This window comes from Anolis sagrei, chromosome 5, assembly GCF_037176765.1.
Source record: "Anolis sagrei isolate rAnoSag1 chromosome 5, rAnoSag1.mat, whole genome shotgun sequence".
NCBI lineage: Eukaryota > Metazoa > Chordata > Lepidosauria > Squamata > Dactyloidae > Anolis > Anolis sagrei.
Window position 1 is genome coordinate 56956796 of NC_090025.1, and position 17896 is coordinate 56974691.

General features: G+C 42.0%; 1 protein-coding gene across 1 annotated transcript in view; it reads left to right on the top strand.

Moving 5' to 3' along the window:
- The first annotated feature begins 881 nt into the window (after nucleotides 1-881).
- Nucleotides 882-17896, top strand: part of CPE (carboxypeptidase E) — a 66130-nt gene continuing 49115 nt past the window's right edge. The window contains exon 1 of the mRNA XM_067468711.1: nucleotides 882-1392. Coding sequence (XP_067324812.1) covers nucleotides 1038-1392 — 355 coding nt within the window. The 5' untranslated portion in view covers nucleotides 882-1037. The remainder of the gene's footprint in view (nucleotides 1393-17896) is intronic.

Below are 17896 nucleotides of genomic sequence, written 5' to 3' on the forward strand. Positions count from 1 at the left end.
TATACTAGCTAAGTCTCTCTTGGGCAAACAGCGGCCCTGAAGGAGCGATGCAGCATCTCTGTAATGTCCAGAGCTTCAGGACCCAGCTATCATACTACTACTCAGTAAATAAAGAACAGCACTCAAAAACTGGGGAACTCCAGACAAGAAACAATCAGGGCCAGCTAATCACCTCCCAAGAAAGGATTCCCCCAGGCTGTAAGAATGCAGACCCTGAAACTGCTAGGCCATTGAATACAACATTCACACATACCTCAAAATGACAAGAATTCTATCTCCTACCTGGGACATTCCACGGATATATAAACCCAACTTGCCTAGTTTCTGACAGACCTCATAACCGCAGTGGAACTCTCTGCCCCGGAGTGTGGTGGAGGCTCCTTCTTTGGAAGCTTTTAAACAGAGGCTGGATGGCCATCTGTCAGGGGTGCTTTGAATGCAATATTCCTGCTTCTTGGCAGGGGGTTGGACTGGATGGCCCATGAGGTCTCTTCCAACTCTTTGATTCTATGACTCTGTGGGCAAAAACGTCAGGAGAGTATGCTTCTGGAACATGGTCATACAGGCTGGAAACCTTACAGCAACCCAGTGAGTCCACACTGCCATATATATCCAAAGTGGGGTTTTTATTCAGGCCTCAAATTCTGAAGGAAACCTGCCTCCTGAGAGAGGTATGGGCCAATGACAACGTGATTTCCCTATAGATAAGAGCGAGGGATATGAGGAAGGAACCATCCCGAGTTGGGGGAGGGAGAGAGCGAGGAAAGAGGCGCGCGGGCAATTAGGAAGACGCCACCAGGTGAAGGGAGGGGCGCGCGCGATCGGGCGGGAGGACAGCGTCACAGCTTGGCACCCCCCGGCGTGGAAGTGGTACATCCTGCGCCTTCCCCTCCGCGCGCGAGGAGCAGGTTGAGAGCCTCCTGAGGGAAGCGGGGCGAGAGGAGGCAGGCAGAGGGCGCCCGAGAGCGGAGGAGGGAAAGGCTGCTGCTGCTGCTTCTCCTCCTCTTCAGTCTTCCTTCTTCTTCTCAGCCGAGGCAATGGACGGGCGAGGTCGGCTCTGCGCGCTGGTCCTGCTGCTCTGCGGCGCCTTGGTGTTGCCGCCAAGCGCCTTCGGCCTCCCGAGCCCTGGAGCAGAAGAGGCCGAAGCAGAGGCCCCGGGAGGAGGAGGAGGAGGAAGCAGTAGTAGCCCCGGAGCCAACCGCCGCCGCCGCCTGAGCCAGGAGGACGGCATCTCCTTCGAGTACCACCGCTACCCGGAGCTGAGGGAGGCGCTAGTCTCGGTCTGGCTGCAGTGCCCATCCATCTCCCGCATCTACAGCGTGGGGCGCAGCTTCGAGGGCAGGGAGCTGCTCGCCATCCAGATCTCTGACAACCCTGGCGAGCATGAACCCGGTAAGCAAGCCAGCAAGGAATTGAAGGCACCACAGCAGGGCCTGAGCCAGCTTGGCCCCTCCAGGTCAACTCCCAGCATCCCTAACAGCCTCAGGCCCTTCCCTTTCCCCCCTCAGCCGCTGAAGAATGTTAGAATGTTGAGGTTGGCCAATTGGAAACCATATGCAAATTAGTAGGTCGAGATAGCTCATGTATGGGCCAACTTGGGCCCTCCAGGTGTTTTGGACTTCAACTCCCAGCATCCCTAACAGCCTCAGACCCCTTCCTTTCCCCCCTCAGCCGCTTAAGAATGTTAGAATGTTGAGGCTAGCCAATCGGAAACCGTATGCAAATTAGTAGGTAGAAATAGCTCATGTATGGGCCAACTTGGGCCCTCCAGGTGTTTTGGACTTCAACTCCCAGCATCCCTAACAGCCTCAGGCCCTTTGCTTTCCCCCCTCAGCTGCTTAAGAATGTTAGAATGTTGAGGCTGGCCAATCGGAAACCATATGCAAATTAGTGGGTCGAAATAGCGAATGTATGGGCCAACTTGGGCCCTCCAGGTGTTTTGGACTTCAACTCCCAGCATCCCTAACAGCCTCAAGCCCCTTCCTTTTCCCCCCGCAGCCGCTTAAGCGGCTGCGGGGGAAAAGGAAAGGGCCTGAGGCTGTTAGGGATGCTGGGAGTTGAAGTCCAAAACACCTGGAGGGCCCAAGTTGGCCCACGCCTGCAATACAGGGATATCTTCATCCGCCTTGGAAGCAGCCCACAGGAGTCTTGAAGCATCAATGTGATTCTGCAGCTCAAAAAGCCAATGTGATTATTGTTTTTATTGTCTCTATTGTTTTTATATGGTCCTCAAACCTTTTAAACAGAGGGCCAAGTCACAGTCCCTCAAACTGTTGGAGGGCCGGATTATAATTTGAAAAAAGCAAGCATGAATTCCAATGCACAGTGCACATATCTTATTTGTCGTGCAAAAAAAACCCAACAATTTAAAACAATACAATAATTAAAATGAAGGACAGTTTTAACAAATATAAACTTATTAGCATTTCAACAGGAAGTGTGGTCCTGCTTTTGGTTTTTTTTCTTTTTCCGTAAAGGAGCTATTTGAGAAACTGCAAGTTGCTTCTGGTGTGAGAGAATTGGCTGTCTGCAAAGATGTTGCCCAGGGGACACCCGGATGTTTGGAAGTTTTACCATCCTTGTGGGTGGCTTCTCTCATGTCCTTGCACAGAGAGCTGGAGCTGACAGAGGGAGCTCATCTGCGCTCTCCCCAGATTCGAACCACTGACCTGTCAAGTCTTCAGTCCTGCTAGCACAAGGGTTTAACCCATTGCGCCACCTGGCGCTCCCTGCTTTTGGGTAATGAGATAGGATTGTTGTTCTTGCTGTGTCCTTTCAAGTCATTTCAGACTTAGATTGGCCCTCAGCAAGGGCCGGGTAAATGATGTTGGAGGACCGCATTCGGCCCTCGGGCCTTAGTTTGAGGACCCCTGGTTGATATTATATATATGTTAATGTTTTAATTATATTTTATGTTGTTGGGGGCATTGAATTTTGCCGATTGTAAACTACCCTGAGTCACCTCCGGGATGGGAAAGGCTGTATATAAATATGGTAAATAAAATAAATAAATAAATAGGCCCCCTGCCACACAGCTGAATAAAATCCCACATTATCTGCTTTGAACTGGAATATATGGCAGAGTGGGCTCAGTTAACCGAGTTCAAAGCAGATATTGTGGGGTTTTCTGCCTTGATATTCTGGGTTATTATATGGCTGTGTGAAAGGACCCTAAGCTGCATCCATCAAATTGTCAGGAAGCCATAATCCCACTCTATTCTGCTCACCTGGAATTGCTTTGTGTTTCGTTCAAGAAGGAGATGTTATTGACAAACTGGAAGATGTCCAGAGAAGGACAATAGAAATTGTTTAGTTTGGTGAAGATAAGATTGACAGGAGGCATAATAACCAATGTGGAAAGATATGTAAGGATGCCATATTGGGGAGCGGGCAATTTTGTTTTCTGCTGCTCCAGGGACTCAAGGCCCTTCCACACAGCTATATAACCCAGAATATCAAGGTAGAAATTCTCACAGTATCTGCTTTGACCAGGGTTGTCTGAATCTGCCCTGCCATATATTCTAGCTCAGAGCAGAAAGTATGGGTTTTTATTCAGCTGGGTGGAAGGGGCCTCAGAATATCAAGGCAGAAAATCCCACAGTATCTGATTTGAACTGGAATATATGGCAGTATAGACTGAACACCCTTCCACAGCCCTACATCCTAGAATATTAAGGCAGAAAATTCCACATTATTTGACTGTGGACTCAGATAACCCAGTTCAAATCAGATATTGTGCGATTTTCTGCCTTGATATTCTGGGATATAGGACTGTGTGGAAGGGCCCCGAGTCCTCTTCCACACAGCTGAATGAAATTCCACATTATCTGCTTTGAGCTAAATATATGGCAGTGTGGACTCAGATAATCCAGTTTAAATCACATATTGTGGGATTTTCTGACCTGATATTCTGGGTTATATGACTGTGTGGAAGGGCCCCCAGACAGTCCCTATATCCCAAGATTGAATCCCAGGTTTTCTGTTTATCCCAGATTATCTGGCAGTGTAGACTCATATAATCTAGTTTAAAGCAGAAAACTTGGGATCAGATCCTGGCATATAGGGCCTGTCTGGGGGCCCTTCCACACAGCCATATAACCCAGAATATCAAGGCGGAAAATCCCATAAGATCTGCTTTAAACTGGAGTATCTGAATCCACACTGCTATATATTCCAGTTCAAAGCAGAAAATGTGGGATTGTATTTAGTTGTGTGGAAAGGGCTTAAAACACTAGAGCAGTAGATTCAGATGGCAGGAAAACATTAGGAGGAACTGTTTGGCAGTGGAATATGCTGCTGCTTCTGAGCCTAGTGGAGTCTTGTTCTCTGGAGGTTTTTAAGCAGAGGCTGGATGGCCATATATCAGGAATGCCCGGCTTGTGTGTACCTGCCTGACAGAATGGGGTTGGACTGGATGGCCCTTCAGGTTTTTTCCAACTCTGATTCAGAGATTCTCATTGTCTTCCTCAAGGGACTTGGGTTCTTAAGGATCAATTTCAGGACTCCCTTGTCAATTTGGTTTGGTGGCTTGAGCATGTTGGATTTTGAGGGCATCTAAACTGTAGAACAGGCATGGGCAAACTTGGGCCTTCCAGGTGTTTTGGACTCCAATTCCTAATGGCCTCCTGGCCCATGTCTGCTGTAGAATGATTGCATTCTGACACCACTTGTTCTGCCATTGCTCAATTCTGTAGAAGCCTATGGAATTTGTGGGGCTGTTGGAAGTGTATAGGCCATTGGAAGACAATTTATTTTATTTGTCGTGTCAGAACAACCAGTCTAACAGAACAAAGCAAACAAACAGAAAAATACACAACTTGTGAGTTTGGTAGCTGGAAGACAATGCATTTCCATAACCTGGGTCCCTATAGATGTTTATCGGATTTGCACTCCACAACACAGAGGGGCCCAGGAGTGTATATACACTGCAGAATTAATGACCCCACTTTAACTGCTATGTATCAATGCCATGGACTTCTAGGAGGTGTAGTCTGTTGAGACACCAACACTGTATGGGAAAATAGTCTAAAGACCCTTATCAACCTGCAACTCCAGGATTCTGGTAGGGCTTGTATGTCGGTTCAGCCATAGAAACCCACTGGGTGACCTTGGGGAAGTCGTACTCTCCCAGCCTTAGAGGAAGACAGAAGTAAGATACCTTCTGAACAAATCAGACAAGCCTGAGATAGGGCAGCTTTATGTTGCACACCATCAAGTCGGAAACATATTGAAGGAGTGCAGCATAACAATTCCTTATGCCAGAGGGCATGTTTATGATACCTGTAGTCACTACAGTGGCAGGAAAACTGTATCTCAGTGCTCTTAGAATTTATGTGTATGGTATTAGATAGGCAAAGTAGCTTTCCATGTGTGTGTGCAGTGAATGTGGCGGCAGTGAAGATAACCTTCCATGGCAACCGTCTCTGAGCGTCTCTCTAGCTAGCTTTTGGCATTTGCAGCCTTGTATTGTCGAAGGCTTTCATGGCTAGAATCACTGGGTTGTGAGTTTTCCAAGCTGTGTGGCCATGTTCCATGGTCCCTAGCCAATTTGCAGCCTTGGTTTTGAACTGGTTTGCCTTTATCACAGAAAAGCATCCTTTGGTAGGCAGAAGTGGTTATACAAACGCAAAATCAGCAGTCACAAACCCAGGATGCTTTGGCTTTTTGACATATTTTCCCATCTAATGAGACAGATGGTGGGGGGAAAATATACTCTTGTGTATTTTCTTCCCTAAAGAGGTCCTGCCCTAATGCTAGAGAGGTGGCAATGGCATCCCCACTATTCCTTCTGTACCCGTGTCTGTTTCCCCCTTTTGGAGGACAGAAATGTGTACGTCAAACAGCTTATCTGCATGCTCTGAATCAGTTCATTTCCCCAGTGTAATTGGGGATGCAATATGCAGATATTGTTGCTGACGTAACATTCACCTGCCTGTTTCATTGGCTTCTTTATGTGGAAGAGAAAGAGGCAGGGAGGTACGTTATGTTCCATCTCAGGCAGTAAAGTTCTTTGGTCGTCCCTGCTTATGATGAGGGAGAAGCGAACACAGGGAACCATAGAAAATGAGTATAGTGCTTTGACCATACAGTATTAATGGAAAGGCATCTTTATTCATTTTTGTAAAAAGAGGGGAGAAAAAGGAGAAGAAAAATAGTCTAATGACACCTTGAAGATTAATTTATTTTAGCAAGATATATTTTAGTCTTCATTCCTTTTACTTAAAGAACTAACGACCTATAATAGAGATTAATGCACCATATGTTAATTGGTCCCTTCTCACTTTCTCAATTTCTCTTTCTTTCTACCCATTCCCCTCCAACAACCTCAGGCATACACAAACACACAGTTCCCATCCAGTAACTGATTCTCTCCCTTAGTGATTCCATGCCACCATCACAGTATATGTAACTGGCATTATCATGGGATAACCAATGTCACAACCTTACATGGAGGCATACTGTAATCCCTAGCCAACGTACTTGGCATGCAGCCTGGCACACACAGAAGAAGGACTTGCATACGTTACTTGTTCCAATGATTTATTGCCTGTTAGTTTTACATGTTGATAGTTGGGTGATTTGAGCTGTTTCTTTTAGCATTACAATATCTGTTCATTAAACAGCAGTCATGCTACATGCATATTACCTTCTGACTCCTTTCCTTGAAGAGGCCATAGCCTAAAAATACCATTATGCATACACACAACCTAATGAGCCATAGTAGGATTTGGCTGTCTTGGTCAGTTCTTTGTTGCCACCGATGACTAAATTGTCTGCAAATTGCAAAGATGTATGAATTAAAGTCAGGTGAAAGCTGGTAGTATGGAAAAAAAGAGATTTATTTGAAAAAATCTTGCAACAGTTACTACTAGGGAAGCAATAGGAATTTAATGATAAAGATTTAATTGTAATAATGCAGATCTGTTAGGAGAATCTCTAGGTGTTTTGCAACATAAAATGTTTTGATGATAGTATGCAAGGCATACATAAAAATAAGGCATGTTCTATATTGAATAGCTAGATGTCTCCTATTTGCTGATAGGGATGAAAAATGATAAAACAATAGTCAGGAGCACGGGTGGAGTGATAAGCACTTGTTTCCAATGAATAAGAATCTTTTGCATAACATAAATCTTGTGGTCTGGTGGAATCAGGCTAAAATGATAGGTTTTGCTTTTCTTGGCTTGAAAATCTATAGGACACATGCACTTGAGAATTTACTTTGCCTGCCACCTTGAATTATGCAAAGGTGCAGATATGCTCTGCATTAGATTCTGTTCAGAGATGGTTGCTGTTCCCAAAATATCATGTTGTCTGCCATGAACAATTTCATACATACAGAAAATGGATGGGGCTTTAAACACACATTTCTATGCTTGATTTTAGCTGTTTTCTAAAGCTTACTGAACCTATGAAAACAGATAATCATTCTAACGGAGCTCTAAAGGATTACATTTATTTATCTCTCCTGCCTTTTCATTAGTTACTCTTTGAGTTGGGGAATAGTAGAAAAATACTGAGTGAAATACGTTGTCACAAAAACATAAAGACAAACAAATCAGTGACGTCTTTAAAAGAATTCACCAATTAAAATTATGTCTGCAAGCAGGTTTAAGCTTAATCATTCTGCTTCTCTGTTAACACTGTCATTTCTATTCACATTGTGTGGTTAGATCCTGTAGGGACCATGACTCATCTCTTTAGGGTGTTATATCTTTCCCTTGACCTAAGATTGCTAATGCTAATCTCTTGGGCTTGCTTGCTAAAGGGAAGGCACCTATTAGCTTTTGTGTCATTTTTTTTGCGGGAGATTTAATGCAGAATATAGAAAGAAGAAAAAATGCTGAGCCATGTTTATAGTATTTGTGAATTATAAAAATGTTTAAACTCTAAGCACTATTTTATGAAGAAAATACCCATATTGGTCCATAGGAGTGGGCAATTGTTATCTATCTGCTGGGGCTTAGTTCCATGATCCCCGCTGTGGATATGAAAAATCTATGAATACTCTATTTATGGGTACTTAGCTCCCATTATATACGATGATAAACTGGTGTCCCTTATAAAAATGAAAAAGAGTTTTGTTTAAAAAAATATTTTCAAGCCATGGGTGGTTGAATCTTTGGACTATTCTTTCTTCTTGTCGGTCACATTGGTGCCCCTTTCTGACATGAGTGGATGCAACTGCAATGGTCAAAAGCTTAGTAGGAGTTCAGTGGCTGTCAAAGAGTGAATGGCAGCAACACAGGGATGCATCGTCTCTGGCCCCTTCTACACTGCCCTATATCCCAGGACCTGATCCCAGTTTATCTACTTTGAATTGGATTATATGAGTCTCCACTGCCAAATAATTTGGGATAAGAAGATAATCTGGATCAGATCCTGGGATATAAGGGCAGTGCAGAAGTGGTCTCTGTACTGAACAATTCAAGTGATGGCAGTATCAATCTGGATTGTGCATTGTGCTTAAATGGACCTCCGCTGGCTGTCCAGAAGGGCAAAAAAGCTGACTGATACTCTGGAGTTTTCTGCAAACTCCAGAGCTTCTCCTAACTTTGCCTAAAACGGAGCAAAGTCAGATTAAGACCAGAAAACCTAACATATTCACTGGATGTCCTTGAGTGTCATGAAGACACCCAGTGCTGGATTTGAGGGGAATCCACATTGTTTTATTTGTGTAGACAAGCCCTTGGTGAAGTTATACAGTATACCTTCAGCTGTATATTTCTGTTTGGAAAACTCAAACTGCAGTCTTGTATTCCATGTACCTGAATAGATCCACTGTGTCTTATTTCTCTGAAACATATGTTTAGGGTAGCAGTATTAGTTTTCTAGATTTTCCATTTGGATTGACTTAAGAAAGCCCTGGTTCACTAACACGCACTGTTAAGCCAAAATAGCTCTTGGCCACTAGCACAATTTCACTTTTGTTTTTTTTTTAAAATGTCTTTGAGCCTTCCTAAAGCTGTCTTTCTTCTGAGCTGAGAAAGCAAATGATTTGACTTGTTAATCTGCTAAAGTTTCAGCTTCTTTAGGAACTTGCTGTTTTTCTGCTGGGAAGTCAATGCATTAACCTTGATTTTCATGGACAGAGATGTGATTCTGGGAACACCTCACCACAGAATTGAGATGTGATAGTGCTGATAGTGTGCCTGTGGTAAAATTGTGTATTTCAAGATTTTACATGGACATGGCACTGAGGGAAAAAGTTGGGACAATACGTTCTTGAATAAACTGGTCAAACAGGGTTGTAATAAAAAGGAGGTATCAATAGTTTCCGTTTATACTGGATTCCCTCATGGGTTGAGAAGGTATTTAGTGCTAGATACAGCACAGTGTTTTATGTTCTAAAATACACAATATTTTGGAACTTATAGGAGTTTTATATTGGATAGAGAGACCCAGGCATTCACTCTTAAGAGGCTTCTGCCAGCAGAGTTTCTGGGACAAATTGTCGCATTCGTAAATCAAGACACATTTCTGACTTCATCCCAAGCTGAATGTTGATGAAAACTCTGTGGGATTTGGACAACAAAGAAACGCTTGGTCTAAATTTCAGGTAGAATTTGAACTTTTACAAAACAAAGAATAGTAAAATCTGAAAAAAAAAGTTACTTCCAGGAATAAACAGGGGCATCATAGTGTTGGAAATAGCAGCCCCCAAGCCTTTCACTGTTCATTTGTCAATGTATATATTTGTTAACCTCTATTCTATCTGTATGTTGATTTGCCAGTTTGACTGTACCTCTTTGGTGTGGTGTCAGGATCCAGTTTCCGGAGCCTGGGCTTTGGCGCCGAAAACCGGAGTCCTGACACTTCGCTCTGATAAGGACCGTGCAGCTGGTGACCTTGGGGGAAGGCAGTTGCCTGGTGGCGGGAAACTTTACACAGGTGTTTCGGGTTCGGCGGGAATCTACTCTTCAAATGAGTGGGTGTATATATAAGGGGCTGCCAGCTGTGGCCAGTCAATCCTTTTCCATGTCTGTGCATCCATCAGTAAAGTTCTTTGATAACGATGGAAGTCTCGTGTCATCATTGAGCCCGGCTGCTGTGAGCTGACATTAAGCTGAGATTCCTCGCACCGTCCTGCGGCAGCAGTGAGGTGTTACTATGGACGAGAGCGAGTCCCCTCTGGAGGAGGAAGAGGACACCGTTCTCGGAGCGGTGGGAGGGAAGCAGATCTCACCTTTCGGAGAGGCCGAGGCAGAGCTTGAGAGAGTGACGGCGCTTGCTTCCTCGACCGTGTACACTAAGCCCAATGGAGTTACCCAAAGGCGGGCGAAGGGGCCCGCGGAAGGGGGCAGCGACCTGGAATTCACCTCACCCCAGGGGTCTGGCTACTTGGAGGAGAGAGTAGCAGCCATGGAGACCACATTAGCCATGACGTCAAGGCTAATGGGATGTCTGGCCCCCCTGCTGGAAGAGCCCCAACCCCAGCCGGAGTCACCATGGGATGCAAGTACGGGGAGTAGCCAGGTCCTGGGGGCATGATCCAAGACCCAGACGACCCGGAGCGGCGGCGGAGAAGGGGGGCCGCGGGGAGCCGCGACGGACATGCAGCTCCATCCCCTGGGGGCCCCAGCTGGAGCCGGGCGCGGCGCAGGGCTACTCGGAGCACCGTGATTAGTGGTTTTCAAAAGGGGGTCTCTATGTTCATGGGCATTCACATTTGCCAAACGGATGTGACATCATTTTTACCTTTTCAATAAGGTTATGGTGCAGTTATTTCCAATAGGTTATGGAATTTGCAATACATAGCGATTTCAAAAGAAGTTGGGATCTGGCTGGGAAGGTCATTTTCCGTAGAGCCAATTCTTGGATTCATTTACACTATAGAATTAATGCAGCTTGAGACCACTTTAACTGCCATAGCTCAGTCTTGTGGAGTTGTAGTTTGGTGAGGCAGCAACTCTGTTTGGCAGAGAAGTGTAAGACTACATCCATGATTCCATAGCACTGAGCCATAGCAGTTAAAATGATCTCAGACTTCATTAATTCTACAGTTTAGATGCATTCTTAATTGTGGATTTATTTGATTTGTTGCCTTCATTTATTGATTTATTAGTTTTTAATTACCTTATTTGATTTTTTAATCCAACCTTTTCCCCAGAACAGAGATCTAAAATGCTTCCAACATAATTAAAAACCACATACCAGTAAAAAGATAGAATGATATTCTTAAAATAACATTATGCTGTCATCAATAGGAGCTGGCCCCTAGTTTAGTATTCTGCAGGATACTGATTATGTTTAGTAGTATGATAACAAATCCTTTCAGCTGTTGCAATTGTATAATATGAACGTCTGCTGTCTGGATTGATATTTCAGGAAGCTCAAATTTCACAGAGGAGCTGTATTTATATAAATAGGTTTATGTTGTTCTTAATCATCTTGAAAGCTTAGTAAGCATAGATCAATACATCCCTTGCTCTTCTACTTGATTTACAATGTGACAATGAACTGGAATGCTGCTTGTAAAATATTGTGCGCTTGGCTGGTTTTGGGGGAGATTTAGCAAAGGGAATGGGGACAACCTGTCCACCCACGAATTGTGTCACAAAGATGTTGAGTGAATGCATTTCACATCATGTATGTGAACTTGTGCTTTAAAGGGGTTATTAAAAAATCTCTGACATAAATATAAGGTCCAACATTCCATCTGACTTTAGCACTATCCAAAAATGAAGCCTTTTACAAAGGAAGGGATGGAACCACGCAGATAGGAGCAGGCACAATCTTCATTGACTTGGACAACTGGTGAAAGCAAGTAGAGAGAAATGAGAGGTATATTAAATTACACAGACAACTGGTCTGATATTTTTTTGAAAGCTATCCAGTCCAGTACAGAGCCTAGAAAAGTTACCTTTTTGAACAACCGCTTACAGAATTTTCCATCTCTGCTGTGTCACAGTTGTTTATAGTAAGGAAATTCATTTTTCTGGGGTTTGTTAACCTGGATCTTTAGAGGGCTGCACTAACTGCACATTCACCATGTTTGTTCCTGTGGTTTGTGTTTGGGTGAGGCATTAGTGCTCCCTAGCTGAGAACTGTAACCCCTTGGTAACTACAAATCCCATGACTCCATAGGATGGAACCATTGCAGTTAAAATAGTACCGCTTTAATTATGTAGTATGAAAGGGCCACAGAAATGACCACTTTCTATTAGTCTTTTTTAATGCGACCAAGATTGCTATGAAATAAGCAAAATGTTTCTAAAAATACGTTTTATTTTAATATTCTACAATGTATATATCAGAGACCAGAAGAAACCCATAGGGACAAGTTGCGTGCAAGTGTTTTAAAACTATCTTGGCAAATCTTGGAAAACAATTATGTACTAAGAAAAAACTAGAACAGCTTTCCCCTGTTCTTCAGGCTGTTCTCTTAGAACTGCTAATGTTAAAGATGGGAGAATGCCAGCTTTTATTAGGCCTTAAGGCTTTGATCAAATATAAAATACTAGAACTGCATAGTAGACATTTTGGTGAAAAATGTAAGTACTGTACTGTAAAACATTTAAGGGTTCCTATACATTACTAATTTTCCATGTCTTTTATAGAATAAAAAATATAATTTACTAACACAAACAAAGTTGAAGTACTTTGGCCACACCACGAGGAGACAGGAAAGCTTAGAGAAGACAATTATGCTGGGGAAAATGGAAGGAAAAAGGAAGAGGGGCCAGCCAAGGGCAAGATGGATGGATGGCATCCTTGAAGTGGCTGGCTTGACTCTGAAGGAGCTGGGGGAGGTGATGGCTGACAGGGAGTTCTGGCGTGGGCTGGTCCATGGGGTCACGAAGAGTCCGAAACGACTGAACAAATGAACAATAACAAACACTAATTGATGCTATAACATATTTTGCACATTCGGATTACCTGCATTGCATAATGCTTGATAGAAAAGTTTATTTTTGTGAAACAGAAAATGCCTCATGGCTTTATACACATCAATCTGTTTAGTATAAAATTGTTTCTCTGTGACAGATTGGGTGTACTTTGCTTTTAACCTCAAAGCATCACTATTGTGATGCTCTTCTTTGGACTTTTCACAGTATGGCACATCACACACGGGACATAAATCATCGTGAGTTCAGCAGATGCTGATGGTGAAAGGAGAAGAGTACTTTTTGCCTAGCATATAGCGTGAATAATTTAGAGTATCTCCCCAAACAGTACAGAAGTCTTGAAGGTTGTGGACAGATGACTTTGCATACTATTTTGTCTGAAACATGATCTCTTCTGTGTATTGTTGAAAGCTTTCATGGCCAGAATCACTGGGTTGCTGTATGTTTTCAGGCTGTATGGCCATGTTCTAGAAGCATATGTTTCACCTGCATCTATGGCAGGCATCCTCAGAGGTTGTGAGGTCTGTTTGAAACTAGGATAATTGGCTTTATATATCTGTGGAAAGTCCAGGGTGGGAGAAAGAACTCTTGTCTGTTGGAGCTAGGTGTGAATGTTTCAATTGGCCATCTTTCATGTCCTGACAGTTTTTAGGTGTGCCTTGTTACCGCCTGGAGGAATTCTTTGTTGAGAGGTGATTAGCTGTTCCTGATTGCTTCTTCTCTGGAATTCCCCTGTGTTTGAGTTTTGCTCTTTATTTACTGTTATAATTTTAGAGTTTTTTAATACTGGTAGCCAGATTTTGTTCATTTTCATGGTTTCTTCCTTTCTGTTGAAATTGTCCACATGCTTGTGGATTTCAGTGGCTTCAACATAGTTTGTATGTTGTGTTTCCTCGTCAGCTTCCCAATGCGGTCAGTGGTTCCCTTGATGTATAGCAAGAACACTTTTCCTCTGGGTGGATTTTTGTCTTTACTCTCGTGGCTTGTTCTCAGTCTCGCAGCTCTTCTGATGTATGTGGTAGAGTATCCATTGGCCTGTAAAGCCCAGTTTAGGTGGTTTAGTTCATCTTGGAGGAGGTGGGGTTCGCAGATTCTTTTTGCACAGTCTGCCAGGGCTTTAATTGTGCTTCTTTTTTTGACTTGGGTGATGGTTGGAGTTTTTATGTAGGTATCTATCCATGTAAGTAGGATTTCTGTAAACTGAGAGTTGTGGAAGTGTACGAGAATGGAATTTGTGAGCGTTATTCTCCATGCAACTCTTGTAGCTTAGAAATTAGTTGGTATTTATGAATATGTAATGTGGTTATATCACACGTTTCTTTTCCAACTGACATAAATTCCATATACATACTACAGCACATTATTGTGTTCTTTAATTTGGCTTCAACATCAATAAAGATCAAAAAGTGCCAAAGGTCTAATATGTGGTTTTCTTTAACTAGATGACAGCTTTTTAAACATGTCAAAGTTTAAACAGATGTTCATATCCAAAAATGAATGCTGTGCATTATTCTGTAAAGTCAGTGGAGTGAAAAGGCCAGTTTTCTGTTAATTATACAGTGTAATCTTGAGGCTAATTTGTTTAATGTTTAATTATTTCTGCTATGGCTAATCTCCAACAAAATTAAAAAAAAAGATTTTTACAGATATATTTTGCTGTTAACTACTCAGCTTGTCCACTATTAAAAGGTCCCTACAGTGTACTTTTTAGCATGGTGCACTATGTGATCCTTACTTTCATTATTTGTTTCATCAACTTATCTTCCGTTTTTTGTGCCTTCTTCCCCTTTGCTCCCAAAAACATTCACACTCATTCTTCCTATCATGTGGAATGATTCCCAGATAAGAAGGCTCTTTTCTCCACAGATTTTTCTGACAGTACTATTTTGTGAGTAAAAATGTATTTATACCCCATCAGGCAGAGATTTTTTTCTCTGCTCCATTCCATCTAAGAGGCTAGTAAGCATGGTGGAGGCGCAGGAGAAAATTATTATTATTATTATTATTATTATTATTATTATTATTATTATCATCTCTCTTTGAAGAATATCTGAATGTAACCATCAAGGCAGGGATAGATAACTTTGGTCCTCCATACGACAGCTTTAGACCATTTCATGTTGGTTGGGATTTATGGGAGTCTTAGTCCCAAATGTTTAGGGAGTCAAAGTTTCTCAACCCCTTCAGTACAGGGCACACATCACAATATCAGAATAGCAACACTAACGGCATACCTGAGTATGAGTAAGCCCTCTGCATTAACTGGGGTTAGGGATATAAGAACTCAGTGAAAGTGAAAACAGCAAATAAAGGAATTGTTAGTATTTTTACCTGAAAGAACATATCTGTGGGACTTTCTTAAATTTTCCAGCATAACTTTATGGGTAACTTTCACTGGAAGCTGCTCATAGAATCACACTGAAGGAATACCTAGAGATTCTTAGGCCTCTTCTACACTGCCATATAAAATCCAGATCATCTGCTTTAAATTGGATTATATGGCAGTGTAGACACATATAATCCAGTTCAAAGCAGATAATGTGGATTATCTACTTTGATAATCTGGATTATATGGCAGATTAGAAGGGGTCTTAGGAAGGTGTTCTCGCTAGGAATCTCTGTGGTCAATCTCCAGAGAAAGTTAACCATAGCATTGCACTGGAAGACCTAGATATTCCTTCAGAGAACATTTTAATCAAATCCATGAATAATCAGATATTTAAAAGTCAAGCCCACATAATATAGTATCTGAAGTAAGGGGTGGCATAGGTGCTCTAGAAAAGGACTTCTAAATTGAGCTTAAATTAAAGTCAGTGTTAATGAAAGAAACCATTCTAAAAGGACAACCTAAAATGTTTTAAAATTAATCTGCTAGTAAATAAAGTGTAAAATGGCTATAGATATTTTCAGGTCAACTCAGATATTAAAATAGATGAGTGTCTTGAACATTTATCACGCATCTCCTCCTATGAACCAGTTAGGACGTTAAGATCATCTGGGGAGGCCCTGCTCTCGGTCCCACCGGCTTCAAAAGCACGCCTGGTGGGGACGAGAGACAGGGCCTTCTCGGTGGTGGCCCCTCGGCTGTGGAATGCCCTTCCCACAGATATCAGATCGGCCCCCTCCTTACTGGCATTCCGGAAGAGTGTGAAGACCTGGCTCTTCGAAGAGGCATTCAACCAATCAGCGTAATTGAGTGCAATAGATTATTGGAATGGAATACTGGACTCTGATTTCATTGATGAGACGTGATGGTTCTATTGTTGATGTATTGATGTTTGCTATTTAATTAACTGCTATGTTACTGTTTTTAAATGTCTAGTGATTGCTATTGTATACATTGTATTGTTTATTGTTAACCGCACTGAGTCGCCCTAGGGCTGAGAAGTGCGGTATACAAGTGAAGTAAATAAATAATAAATAAATGTGCATAATTGAAATGTCTAATAGGAGACTGTGGTTGCAATTTGAACTTTAGAATATAAATGGCCAATGAACTTGTTCCCCTTTACCCAGACATAGGCAGCCTGATGCCCTCCAGATGCTTTGGACTGTCCCAGTAACACATTACATTCTGTTGATGTTGTGAAAGTTGTAATTTGGAGAGTATTAGGTTGTCTACTCCTCCTTGTCTTTTGCAACAATCAAATAATTTTAGTTACTTAAACTCTACATATACCCAAAGGGCCTTGTTGACCCCTGACATAATGTAGCAGAATTTCTCTAACTGTTGTGGTCGTTAAAATGTCAACCTATATATGTAATAGTTTTAATAGTTATTTTAAGGGAGTGGATAGAGTTCCAGCACTTGGCTATAAATGTCAGCTCCATTTAGAAAAAGAGCTATAAAATTTTGGAAGTGTACTTCACTTTAAATCAAAACCTTAAATCAAAGCACAGAAAAATTAGGAAAGAATTGGCTCAAATAAAGTGATTGTCATTTGAAAGCATTGTTTTAACATGATTTCAAATATTTGTGGGTTCATCCAAAGGTTTTATCTTTTGTAGTTCAAGACAGATGTAAAACAGAGATTCTGGGTTCTATGGAAATGTCAAAGCTCAAACATGTATGCATACAAAGTTGCCATTGGATAAGACAAGATATTGCAAAAATAATTACCAAGAGCTGTTACAGAACATCCAGGTAGTACTTCAAATGTGAACCATATTGTTGTCTCTCAAAATAGGGGTTTCAGGAGTAGTGTGGGGGATGGGATTCATTATGTTTTATACTTGGATATGAACACCACATAGTACTAAATACAAGGATATTTTGCATTGGTTCTATGAGCTTTAATTAGATCAAATGATGCAGATGTAACTGCATCATTTACTAACTCTTTAGACTTCTTTCAGTGTGGCAAATACAAGAATGGGAGCATTGGGGTTTTTAAAAAGCTTTTTTTACAGTACCTCTCACAGAAACAACAACACAAGTGAACAGAGCTGTCATGAATTAAGAGCAAGCGTCTTATTATTCTGTAACTGGTTAAAGGCCAAGCAGCAGAGGAACTGACTGAACTTTAATATGACAAATGTATTTGAGGCAAATGATGCACATTGGAGCAAGAAATACTAACTTTACTGATTTTCCAAGCCTGAAGTGGCAGTCGTTAAACAAAGATCTTTTAAGTTGTGGTGGATAGCTTGATGCATGCATTGGCCCAGTTTGGAATTGCTGTGATTTCATAGAAGAAATCATTGGGAAAGTTATATACACACATACACTATCTGTCTCACAATTCTTTAGATTAAGTCAGATGCAACAATACTGAATGGTTCTGGAACAGTGGTTCTGAACCTGTGGGTCTCTAGATGTTTTGGCCTTAAACTCCTAGAAATCTTAACAGCTGGTAAACTGGTTGGGATTTCAGGGAGTTGTAGGCCTAAACACCTGGGGACCCACAAGTTGAGAACCACTGTTCTGGAAGCTGGAATGTCAGCTAATTAAAAATCCTTTTAAATTAAAATAATTATTTGTGATTACTTAATTGGAACATGCATTCATACATTTCCTATAGTTTGGTCTGTGTAGTTCGCCACTAAAA